General features: G+C 37.8%; 2 protein-coding genes and 1 non-coding gene across 4 annotated transcripts in view; 2 read left to right on the forward strand and 1 right to left on the reverse strand.

Moving 5' to 3' along the window:
- The window catches only part of LOC109845273 (protein LOL2-like), a 6,074-nt gene extending 1,960 nt beyond the window's left edge, over positions 1–4,114 (forward strand). For both annotated transcript variants that reach the window (XM_020414508.1, XM_020414507.1), the window contains exons 4-7: positions 2,666–2,775; positions 2,909–2,983; positions 3,078–3,137; positions 3,775–4,114. In XM_020414508.1, the coding sequence (XP_020270097.1) occupies positions 2,666–2,775; positions 2,909–2,983; positions 3,078–3,137; positions 3,775–3,816 (287 nt within the window). In that variant the 3' untranslated portion in view covers positions 3,817–4,114. The remainder of the gene's footprint in view (positions 1–2,665; positions 2,776–2,908; positions 2,984–3,077; positions 3,138–3,774) is intronic.
- Positions 5,349–8,278, reverse strand: LOC109845272 (NAC domain-containing protein 21/22-like). Its single transcript, XM_020414506.1, has 3 exons — positions 7,949–8,278; positions 6,397–6,668; positions 5,349–5,977 (listed from the first exon to the last, which is right to left on the reverse strand). Exons 1-3 carry the CDS (start codon positions 8,136–8,138, stop codon positions 5,513–5,515), a joined length of 927 nt encoding a protein of 308 aa, XP_020270095.1. The 5' UTR covers positions 8,139–8,278; the 3' UTR covers positions 5,349–5,512.
- TRNAV-AAC lies at positions 6,785–6,858 on the forward strand. The gene has a single exon. It is a non-coding gene; the product is annotated as a tRNA-Val (tRNA).

Raw genomic sequence — 12,637 nt, forward strand, 5'->3', positions numbered from 1 at the left:
GGGAGCTTGGACAAGGGTAAAACTCAAGGATCATAAAAAGTCTTATCAATGCAATTTCGTGTAAATTCTAAATATCCTATAATAGAGACCATAAAACAAAATCCCTTCTGTGACAAATTCAATTATCTTCAAGCTGGTTCAAGACTCAGCACATGTTGTATATTATGTTGGACATGTGTCCATCGAGTTTTCTGGATGCACCAAGGCAAACATGTGCTGGACACATATTCATAGACATTCATTTGGTTTCCATGCATCACAATCAAGTACTCTATACTGGTCTAGAATGAAGCTTAAACCAATTCTCCTGGTATCACATCTATGCGGAGAGATGACTAGTGTAGTGTCTATCCCGTTGACTGGTTATTTCTAATGAGTGGGAAATATCAAATGTTTTTCTCATAATAAAGGAAAAAGATATTCAGACTAGTATTCTTCTTCTTCTTTTTCCCTTCCTATATGTATCTTACCAAGAGTAGTGGCTAGTTTTTACTGCCATCAGAATATCTATTTTTCAGCATGTCTACGTGTATACCCAATCCATAAAATCCTGAGCCACTTTTACTTTACCCTTTCGAGAAAGACAAATGAGATATTTTATAGCTCATATGTATTTCAGATACAAATCATGCTAGAGAGGCATTGTGTTTTTGAAGTATATTTGTTTCATTGTGCATGTCTCCGGACAAAGTAACTCAAAGGCTCCTGTCTTTTCATGTGTATAGGGTCAGCTAAGAGTAAAGCTCTGAATTATGTAGGCCTACATAAGAATAGGTCAACCTAACAACGCTTCAAATATGGAGTAAAATTCCCATTTGAGAAACCAAGAATGTTGGTTGGTTGATAAGAAAATCCAATCTTACACAGTGTATGTTCAGCCAACGAGGAAACAGGTCTCTAAAAGTCCCTATATCATGGAAAAGGCTGGATGGTGATGGAAGATGGCAAAATCTGCTTTAAGGCATTAGCTTGTTGGCATACATCATTTCTGTTGGTTTTGAGTTAGAATATATAAAACAGAACTGAAATGAATTCCCATATGCAGACAGCGAGTGATAAGTCATCGACCTTTTGTGTTCTGGTTGTTCCTGCACGAGAGAAGTTCCCCTGCATGTCGAGTAAAGTTTTGTATCTGGAGAACTGGGATAGTTGCCAACTTTCTACAACATTTCAGAAGGAATTTGGAAATAATATAGAAAAAAACTAGCCTTCATATTTATGATCCAGTACCACTGAAATAAGCATGTGAGTATCAATGTATCATATAATGGCAGAATCACCTGCATGACATTTTTCCTCCGCATTAACAACATATGCAAAAGGGATTTTTTTTAATACATCATTGGAAAACAACATATCAAAAGGTTAATAGAAATGAGCGTCATTAGATATTTGAGATGCAAAAAAGGTACTGAAGAATGGAGGAGGCGATTTCAGCAACTATTGGAGTAAATGTTAGGTCTGTCTCCTTTTCTGTCATGTAACCATTTTCAAATCAAAATTGCATAAAAGCCTAAATTGGTCAATATTTTTCATTTTTTTTTACTTATCACGCATTTGTACATATTCCTGAGATAGTTACTGTAGATAACATTTCTTAAGGTGATATAAGGTAATTGCATATGGTTAAGATTTTACAGCAGAACTCAAAACTTTTATGGGTTATTTCGATATTAGCCCCCAAAATCTTTGAAATTGATCTCAGGCCCCCTAAATCTTAAATATTTTGATATTAGCCCCCTAAATTCTTTAAAATTGATCTTAGGCCCCCCCAAATCCTATTAGTATACTGAAATAAGACCCCCTTGAAATGGAGGAATTTTTGTTTACTTTAACTTTTTCAGTAATTTGCCAGTCATACTCCTCCCACACAAACCCAAATCCCTTAACCACTTTAACTTACTTATTAAGCTCCCCAAATGCATTTAATAAAACCCTAACTCAAACACATTTTCCACATCTTCTTCTCCAATGTCTTCCCCAAATAGCTCTCTTCAGCTTTAATCCCAAATTTGTATTGGATAGATTTGTGTTTAGGAAGACGTTAGAAAGACGCTGGAGAAGATGAAGTGGGAAATGAGTTTGGGTTTTATTAAACAGATTTGGAAAGCTTAATGGGTATAAGTTAAACTGGTTAATGGGTTTGGGTTTGTGTGGGAGGAGTATGGCTGGCAAATCACGAAATTTTTTAAATTAAACAAAATATTCCCTCATTTTAATTAGATTTTAACTAGGAGGATTATTTCAACATACTAATAGGATTTGGGGAGCCCGAGACAGTTTCAATGATTTGGGGGCCTAATATCAAAATATTGAAGATTTGGGGGTTAATATCAAAATAGCCCAACTTTTATAGATGAGATATGAGATAGTAGTTCACATGTACTCCACAAATTGCTTCATTTCCTTACCATTTAATTTCACAGGGAAGTTAAGAATAATGCTGAACAGTTAGGTACAGGTTGATAAGAGTACGAAAATTAACGTTTGAGCTCTGAGTCAGTTAATTGTAACATTCAGCATTTGTGTATGTTTATATTAAAGTTGTATTGGATACGAAGGCTACACGTAGGTTAATCTTTTTTTGGTCAATTGATATCTCATCATGCATAAAATGTCTCTGAAGCTTTTTTTTCTCTCCATTTCTTCAATGCGCGCATTGCAGTGGATCGGGTTGCCAATGTGAGCTGTGCCCAATGCCGCACTACTCTAGTATATCCCTATGGAGCACCCTCTGTTAAATGTGCAATATGTCATTACATTACAAATGTTGGGGTAATGACAGAGACCCTTAGTTATTTACTCTTCTTTCCTTCTATGTCATGATGGGATGTTATTGTAGCGTAGAAGAGTTACATGTCACTTTACTCTATGTAATCATAATTTCCTTCCCTTTCTTTCTTTGCAGATGGGTAGCATGAGGGTTCCAATCCCTTTTAATAGGCCAAATGAAGCTGCAGTTAATACACCATCTACTTCATCTGTATGTGTATTTCATTTATCTTTACCATGTTTGCTTCACTGTTATAAAACCAAAACTCCATTGCCCTTCATTAATCTTTTTATTTGTGACGCAGTCTAACAGCCAAACAGTTGTTGTTGAGAACCCCATGTCGAGGGATGCAAGAGGCAAACTGGTATGTTCAATATCCTTCTTTTTCTGTGGCTTGTGCAATTGCTGGCCGTTATATCATTGACATGTGATCATATCTGCAAAGGAAAAGCCAGATTCACCTACCAAGCATTCAATACCGTCCAGTTTGAGCAGCTTCATGAGATTCATCCCTGAGGCCTAGCTCAGTGTTAAAGGGTTGGGGCTGAGTTGTGGGAAGTCCCAACTTCAACACAGAACTGGTCAATAACAACAATAGAACTTCAGCGAAAAAGATAGTTCAAACTCCAATAGCTCTTTTAGCAGTAAGGGGTTCCATCTATATGGCAACACTTTGGTTTGCGTCTGTTCGAATATAGTCCTAATAACATTTACTTCTCTGCATCAGTTTTACATCCAGTGAGAATAATTAGTGAAAAGCCAACTGAGGAAAATTAGGCAGTGCCTGTGAAGTTTTTTCTTTCTTCTAATTAAGCTTAATAAGCACCGCACCGCACCGCACTGTAGGGACCTCTATTTGTATCAGCAGAGATCGGTAATAAGGGTCCAGTTTAATGCTTTCACCCTAACTGATGCAAGCTGAGATCTGTAGACATGTTCCTATGGATGGACTGTGGTTAATTAATTACTGAAGCTCTTCCTTTTCATTTAATTTGTTGCAGGTAAGCAATGTTGTAGTAGGGGTCACCACAGATAAGAAGTGACTTCTAAATGATGTCCAGGTGTTGCGTGATGTACTTGCTATTGTGAATTCAAAGTTGATAATTGTCCTCTATTTTTGGGAACCTCAGCTATGTGAAGGGGTACATATGAACATGAGGACATGAGAAAAGTACTAGTGTTTATAATATAAAAGTGGGCGTCGCACTTCATTAGACTTGGAGGTCAATATTTTTTACATTTTGGCAGTATGGAGCGTTAATCTTGGCTGCCAAAATATGATTGTGTGAGTAACTTCAGTTTCGTATATATATTGAGAATAAGATGGGAAGCAATATTTTACTAGCTTCATTTTCTTTATTGCGTTTTATATATATATATATATATATATATAACTTTTTTGAGAATGTAATCAATGTATCTTGTTGTCTGCGTTTGTTCATGTCTGGAAGTCAGTATTTTGATGTGCTTTTTTCCTGCATAAAGTTTAGTTGTCACAAATTATTAAAATTTTTGTTATGGAAGTACTTGCATGTCATCCATTTACATTTGTCAAGATCTGAGGAGCTTATTATTGGTGCCAAATCTTTTATACTGTGCCATTTTGCTGACGGTTGAAATCTATTGGAATTTGATGTTCGTGGGTATAATAGGCCTAAACAAAGAAGATTAGAATCCTTCTTAATGATATTTTATTCTGGGTTCTCTTGGACTTGCTCTTTCATTATTAGGCGGATAGGTTTGAATTTTGCTAACCCCTATTGTTAATACAATAGTTAAGTATATAAAAGTCCGTACAATTCGGGAGGCTGGTAGAGTGTTGCTTTCAAGAATCTCAAACAAATGATTAAAAGGTAAGCAGATGCATGTTTTCTGTGTTAATATATATATAATAAATACACACGCTCGCTCCCCAAGTTGGATTCAAACAAATGTACTACATGATCAATTTTGTCATGGTTAACCGGCTGTTTAAAAATCAAAGTTTTTTAAGTTGTAGACTAGTAAATGTAATTAAGATTAACCATGTGAACCTAACTAATTGGTGTTGTACTTTGTTTGTAAATGAAGGTTAACTGTGTAGGAACAGACTAATTATATTTGATAGCGTACATTATGTATGATTTTTCTTCATGACGTTTGACTTTGGATTGCTTCGGTGTTTTACATCAATAAGTTAAACCATAATTTACTTCAAAATTTTCAAATTACAAGAATATGTGTCTCTTTCTATTTTGTTTTCTTTTCATTTTAGTCAAGGACTTGTTGTTTTAGACGAGTGCCAAGGATAAAGAATCAAAGAATGCATACCAACACGCCCGCGCACACGTCCTCCATTAATCACTAAAGGCGCGTGATATGCAAATATGACTATATACAATTGAGTCCAATTCAGAAGCAAATTAAATAGAAATTTTTTTACATGTTGAAAATTTCCCAAACTCCACATCATTTTATTCTTCTCAAAGCCAAGGTCGGCTGCAATTAGTCTTTCTACACCATGTGTCGTCTAATGAAGATATCGACACTTCAATTTTTCATATTTTTCCATCACAAACATTTTAAAAATGATACTAAACACACACTGTTGAGATCAATTGTACTTGTTTTCTATTAAAATTTTTGGGGTCGGCTCCATGAATTATTTTTGCTTACTTACTCATATAATCTTTCATTTATATGTCTGCAAATAAATATGTACAAACTAATTTGGACTAATTAACATCTTTGTTCTTGCTTCTAATTACCAAAAAAAGACAATCCATTCTGACTCAAATAGCTCTCTATACTTCCTTCCCCAAGATTTGGATGTGGCTCCTCCTCCTGACTTCCCTCCAACTTGGTCAACTGACTTAAAACTTCCCTAATCACCTTTTTATCGCAATCAAACTGGTTAAAGCCCGAGTCCAACTCAAAGCGTGCACCATGATTCTTGAAGGCCGTGATCGCCGGAGCCGGTGGGTTGGCCCGCCGTAGGCTTGCAGTTGCCGGTGAGCTCTGGTGGAGGAGCTTGGAGAAGCAGGGCACTTGCTCGTAGCCCTCCAAGCTCATTGGGGTTTGTCCAAAGGTTATGTAGGTCTCCATCAATGGAGGAAGGGAGGAGGAATAGCTTCTGTCTTCGTACTGATAATTATTAGTATCTACGCTTGGTTTGGATGAGAGGCATCTGCTCTTGTAGAACACTCTGCATAACACCCAACCCTCCTGTTTATGCAATTAAACACGCAGAATTCAAAGAGATAAGCTAGTCGTTATACAGTAAATTAACCGGTTAAGAGTTTTCATTAATTAATCATATACAAAAACCTGCAATTAACATCTCGATCAGTTAATGATTTGAGGACAGCATGTTATATATGCGGAAGAAAAAAAGCACATATTCATATAGCAGACTAACAATATATTTACCTTTCAGACGCATCAAGTTGTCACGTAAAATAACAGTTTGTTAATTAATTTTCCTCTGAGCGTAATCTATCCTAAATTACTTCATTTTTTCACATGACAAAAACACATGAATCAAGGAAAATCAACAAAAAAAAAATTGAACAAGACAATTGATATATATATATATATATAAAGTAATTTTAATTGAGAATTTTTATATAATTAAGAGATTATACCTCGACGGCAAATCTTGGCGCGTCAACCGCTACTTCCATACGAAATTCATGCATGACCCAGTCGGTCTTCCTTCCCTTTGGCGCCCTACCTTGATAGAATACCAATGTTTTTCTCATCCCCACAAGCGTGCCCTTTCGGCTTATGTGCCTGTCTTTGCCCGTGGCCTTCCAGTATCCTGCTGCCGTCGCCCTGTTTGTTCGCTGTCCTGTTGCGTACTTCCGATCACGAAGGCTGTAGAAGTACCACTCTTTGCCTCCGACGCATGCAATTTCTACGGACAGAGATGACTGCTAGTTAATTGTGCACCGTTTTGTATTGAAGGTTTGATGGACGGAGATTTCGTAAATAATACTAAATACAGAGATTAACGTTGGCACCCATCGGAATGGTGTCGTGGTGTAGTTGGTTATCACGTCAGTCTAACACACTGAAGGTCTCCGGTTCAAGTCCGGGCGACGCCAGTCTTTTTTTATTTCTTTCTTTTTCTTTTAAACTCATCTTCTAAGATTTGACCTATTGGTGTGGTTTCATGAATTTTCATTCTTAATTTGGCTTCTTAAACTTTCTACAAACTCAGGTGCGCTTTCCTTCTTGGGATTGTGAGGTACATAAAGTTAGGCAAGGGATAAATATTACAAGGAACACGGGCGCATGAAGTCACGAAGAGTTTTGAGAAATCAGCATTAATTGGATAAACCCTCGCAAGGAAATATCTTTCTGTTATCGGTGAATAAAAAGACCAAAGGAAAGTGGCTTACTTATTTGGACTCATTCATATATGACATGATATGACTAACATACTTATCACCCTTCTTTTATTTTAAAAAAAAAATTTGAAAAAGGAAAAGAAAGAAAAGACTCGTAGGAAGGAGTGGCAAGTTGGTCATTTTTCTGAACTAAAAGATTATGGCAGAAAAAGAAGAAATTAAAATACAAGGTACAGAAGGAACAAAGACCGTTTCAATTTTTTCCCCACCTCCCTCGCTCCTTCAAATGCCAACGGACAAGCCAAATAAAGTCTGTACGTACCTTGTATTCCTCAATTATTGAGAGTCATACAGTCTGGTAATTAAGCTAAATATTACAGAATAGTACTCATAACTACGGAACTGACATGATAACAGCCTCCGTCTTATTACCAGGAATTAATATCGTCACTTTCTTTGATATTCACGCCCGGCCAACATTAATTAGCTGATTAGAGAATATTATTATCTACTTTGGATATAAACTAATTAAAAAACTATCTGGCAAGATGGACTCGTAAAATATTCCAATTTGAACCCACATAATAATATTATAAAGCTCACAATCCGGCCAATTTAATTAAATGTCCGAAAACATAAACTTAACCTGATCAACTAATTAAAACACATGAAGTTACATATATATGGATGATTGAACACTCTTAATTGCAAAATTATTTGAAGTCACGTGAATTAATTAGACTTAACAGTGAATCAGGACAATCATGCAATAGTGAGGAACAGTAATAGTGGTAACAAAACAGTGTAGTTTATTGTGCACGTAATTAATAGTTTGTGATCTAACCAGGAAGATCCCACGGCTCGACCTTGTTGAGATCAACGTCGATCATCGTAGGGAAACCGCACGAGCTTCCAGTACCGTTATCCCCTGAAATTTTCTTGCCCAGATAGTCGCAGACCAGCTCTTCGTCTCTCGGGTGAAATCTGAACCCTGGAGGCAGCCTAGCCTCCATCATACTCAAACAGCTGCTCATGGTGGGAGCTGAGAGATCGATATATATATATATGATGGATCAGATCGAGAGCAAATTACCGGATGAGAGATCAGTTGAAGATGGGGAGGGGCTCAATGAGAACTCGGGCACGAGGATAGGGGGCCTTTATATAAAGAACAAGCAGTCACAGGTCAACTTCGATCCTGAAGGCGTATATGGATGAATGAGATGGTAAGCCCCCCGCCAACTCGATCGGCATGCTGCTGATGTGTACATAAGGCCAGCAGCTTCGGGTGACAGTTGTAGTAAGGTAGGATCAGCTGTCGAGCCTAGAAGAGCAAAGCAGCCGAGCAGACGCTCTCGTCTGGAAGTGGGCCCGATCAGTTACGGACCAATCATCATATGTGATATGCTGAACCCGAAACCAACCCAACCCGACAAACAGTGTCGTTAATCCGTTCGTATTGGACCCCAGCTAGCTAGCGCTCATGAATCACGCATATATATATAAGTCACACCAATACAGTTACAAGCATGAGATCAGCCTACCGGCGCAAATTCGTGTTTCCCGTTTTCAGAGAGCGGACAGCAGGATTTGTCATCCACGGATCCACATCCACCCCCTCTCCCTTTACCTCGCGATCGAATGCGAACATGACAGTATTCTTTCATCCGTTACACAGCTCATGCGTGTTGACAAATTAAGGTATCCGTTAATTATGAAACCAACACCACCAGCGAAGAGTACTAGTTGAACTCTTAGCCCACTTTTGGCGAAGGGTTAAAGGAAGAGGGGTTAAAGAGAAGGATTAATGTACTTAATTAGCTCATTCAATAATCTGAAGGACTAAATTATTAACCCGTTAAATAAGATTTATTTTAGCCCTTGTGATCAGTTTTAGTGTTTGGGAATAACTTTGATTATTTTCTTTATAATTTATAAAAGATTAACTTTTAATCCTTCTAAATAGGAGTATTAGTAAGCCCCTCATTTTAAGGGGTTAACTCATTTTAATCCCTCTGGAGGGGTTAGCTTAACCCTTCTATATTTTTTATGTTTGGCGAATTATGGGGGGTTAACTCACTTTAACTCTTGTATAGACTTTTTGTGTTTGGCGGGTTAAGAAGGGGTTAAATCTCCTTAACCGCTCACTTAACCCTTTGTCAAACGGTACCTTAATTTCCATTGGCAGTTTAATTAATTAGCCAATTATATATGTGGAAAAATTTTCGATCAGGCATATATAAGCACGTGCCCAGGGTTCCCTGTGCTATTTTATTCGCATTAATTCTTGGGAGGTGCTACAGGCACACCCTCGGACACACCCCACCTCTAGTTACTGTGCAAGGGGCTCCACTTAAGGTTTTTAAAAAATCTCAAGTTTGTAGTTGCTAGAGGGTGGGTGTGGCGGAGGTGTGCCGGTGTGTGTGCATGTAGCATTTTTTCTTAATTCTTGAGTTTCAGTTTGAAGTTGCATCGTCCGCGTCGACATTGATTGGATCGTCGTCGTGGGCCGCTCCTCTCGTTCCTCCACGTGGTCTACGAATGTCCAATCGAAAACTGCAGCCGTCGGATCGTAATCAGAGGGATAAGGACGCACGCGCTCAGAAACAGCTGCGCACTAAAATTTAAGGGCCTTCTTAGCGCCACCACCAGCTTCCTTACTTGGATAGCAATGTTTCTTGTTATCTAGCAGCCAGGGCACCGCGTCGGATTCAAGAGGACCCTAGGATGGGCCATCGTCGGGCTGTGGCAGTCGAGGTCGACTCCGGGGCCCAGCCCGTTCGGCATTTAGCGATCGATTAGCTAGCAAAGGAGGAGGAGAAGGGGTACTGGGGTTGGGCCCGCGAGGATGATGATGATGATGACGGTATTAGGCAAGATTACGTAGGTCGTTAGGCATCCTCTAGCTAGCCCCTAGCTATTATAGGGGGTAACCCTTTTGCTTGTCACCACTTGGTCGGTCTTGACCTAATCCCGTCCGTTATTAGGCAATTAATCTTCACCCTGACCCTCTCTCTCTGTCTCTCTCTCTCTCAAACCGTACGTCATCTCAGGACTTTGTCAATTGACGACGTAATCTGGGCCGTGACGGGGCATCCCAATGCGATAGGACTCCTGTGTATAAGCTTGGACAATTCAATGAAAAGATACTCCAAGATCTTCTCCCAAATATTTCACGTCACACCAAAAAAAAAAATTATATACGATGCATTACATATATATCCACGTACAGCATTGACCCCATCCTGACGAGCAAGGGAGATTCATAATTAATCAGACATCATTTACAATTAATCTACAACGATATGAACAACAAGAAGATTGATCAAATTAACACGCTGGATGACTAATAATATTAACAGATTAATACATAAAGCACATGCATCTCAAGATGAAAGCCGGAGGAAATTAATATAAGAGTAGTACGTTCTGTAGTTTCACTTGTAACTAACTGAACTTCAATTTAAAAGGTAATTAAATTAAAGAAACTGATCACTAGCTTGAGCCTATTTTCAGACTTTTTGACTCTCTGTGCTAGCTAAGTGCTGTATAATATTACAAATGAAAGTATTAATTTATAAGAGTTAATTAATCACTGACGTCCGTAACTATATATGAAAAGGGGTCGCACGTGTGAAGCCTAGCTCGTGCCGATCTCATCAAAATTCTCCTACTGAAACATTAAATTATATAGCCAGTATGATTCAGAGTCAAGTAAAGGTGATCACCTCAACAATGGAATAATCTTAATTTTTAAGACTTAATGTCAATCAAACCTTCAGCAAAAAATTCTATGGAAAGCTCAATTTGGTGACGGGTAATATATATTATAATGAGATGCAAATTGAAATAAGGGAAGCAGTACTCCAGGCCCTCCTCGTTAAACAATATTTAATTAGAACATTGTGACGATCGACAAGATAAAGAAGCTGAAGAGTCAAATGTAGTTAGGTAAACTATAAAGTCGACCGAAATACAATTAAGTGTCGACATCGCACCAAACTACTGATCATGATAGCTTAAATACTTTAATTATAATTTGGATAATTCCTGAACGTAGGTCCTTGTTTCCATTTGAGGAGGGAGAGAAGAAATTAATTAAGCAGAACATCACAAAACTGGATGTTGCCGCTCTCCTTTCAAAGTGGAGACAAATTAATGTGAGCCCAAGCGTCTTCCAACAGCTCATGAGTACAACTTGGGACCTCATCTGATCATTAATTTGCTGTTTGATTAGGACGATACAAAAAATAAAGAGCATATTAATTTTGATGTGTGTGTGTGTGTTTGATCGCAAGAGAGAGGAAAGAACGGTGGCGTTAATATATATTTTGGAACGTAAGAGGGAGCATTAATTATACTTTCAACCCAATAGGAATAGTTTCGTGATATGTCACATATTGCTTCATGGATCACTGTGCGTGAGCTGTTTCCGATACAATCCAAGTCAATTCCTTAAGGGGCTGTTTGGTTGTTGTTGGTAAAGTTGTGTATTTATGACACAACTTGGAAAGTTGTTGTCCACCTCATCAATTTCACTTTTATATTTTTCTTTGTTTGTTTTTGATTCCATTGGAATCATAAAACACTTGTTTGGTTTGCAAAATGAAACTTTAATTGTTTGTTTGGAAAGTGTAAAAAGTGGTCCCTACTCAAATGATCATATTGGTTGGAATTATTTTTTATTATTTTTTCCTAACTTCAATGTTAGCTTTTTTCTAAAATCATGTCTTTTTTTCATGAAATCACTTTACAAGCCACATCAGCATATGAAACCACTTTACACTATTTTTACAACTACAAACAAACAATTGAAAGTGATGAAAGCTGACATTGGGACCCACTTTTTTACACTTTACATCCTTTTACATGGTAAAAACATACAACCAAACAGCCCCTAAGCTCCTTCTGATATTAATTAACAGAGCTTTGCTATAGGGAACCAAAATATGTAACAAACAGAGGGGACATGCGATCGAGGTGTCCCCCTCCTATTGCATAATAAATCGGTCATCATTAATTATGAACAACTCATTATGCAATAGGAGGGGGACACATCATCACATGTCCCCATGTTGGTCTCATATTTTGTATTCTTGGAGAATTTTTCTAATTAATATTAATCATAACAATATATACAGTAATGACAAAGTCTTAGGGAGTACCTACTACCTACATGATTCTTTCCCCGTGTAATTAACAAACTATATAACTATTAAATAACAGTCGCTGTCATCGTGTGACATGGTATGGAGGACCTAAGACCCCAAGACTTTCATTAATAGCAATGTCAAGTCATGAGCAAAGTTGTTCAATCCCAAAAATTTAATTTAATGCTACTAGCTTTGGCAAATTAAATTAAGAGTGCTGCTACGGGGACCCAAAATATGGGACCAAGGGAGGGGACAGATGAGGTGTCTCCTCCCTATTGCATAATGAGTTGGCATGACTAACTCATTATGCAATAGGAATGCGACACCTCACTTGTCCCCTCAATTGGTCCCATATTTTGGGTCCTTAAATCATTTTCCTT

The sequence above is a fragment of the Asparagus officinalis genome, chromosome 6, assembly GCF_001876935.1.
Source record: "Asparagus officinalis chromosome 6, Aspof.V1, whole genome shotgun sequence".
Taxonomy (NCBI): Eukaryota; Viridiplantae; Streptophyta; class Magnoliopsida; order Asparagales; family Asparagaceae; genus Asparagus; species Asparagus officinalis.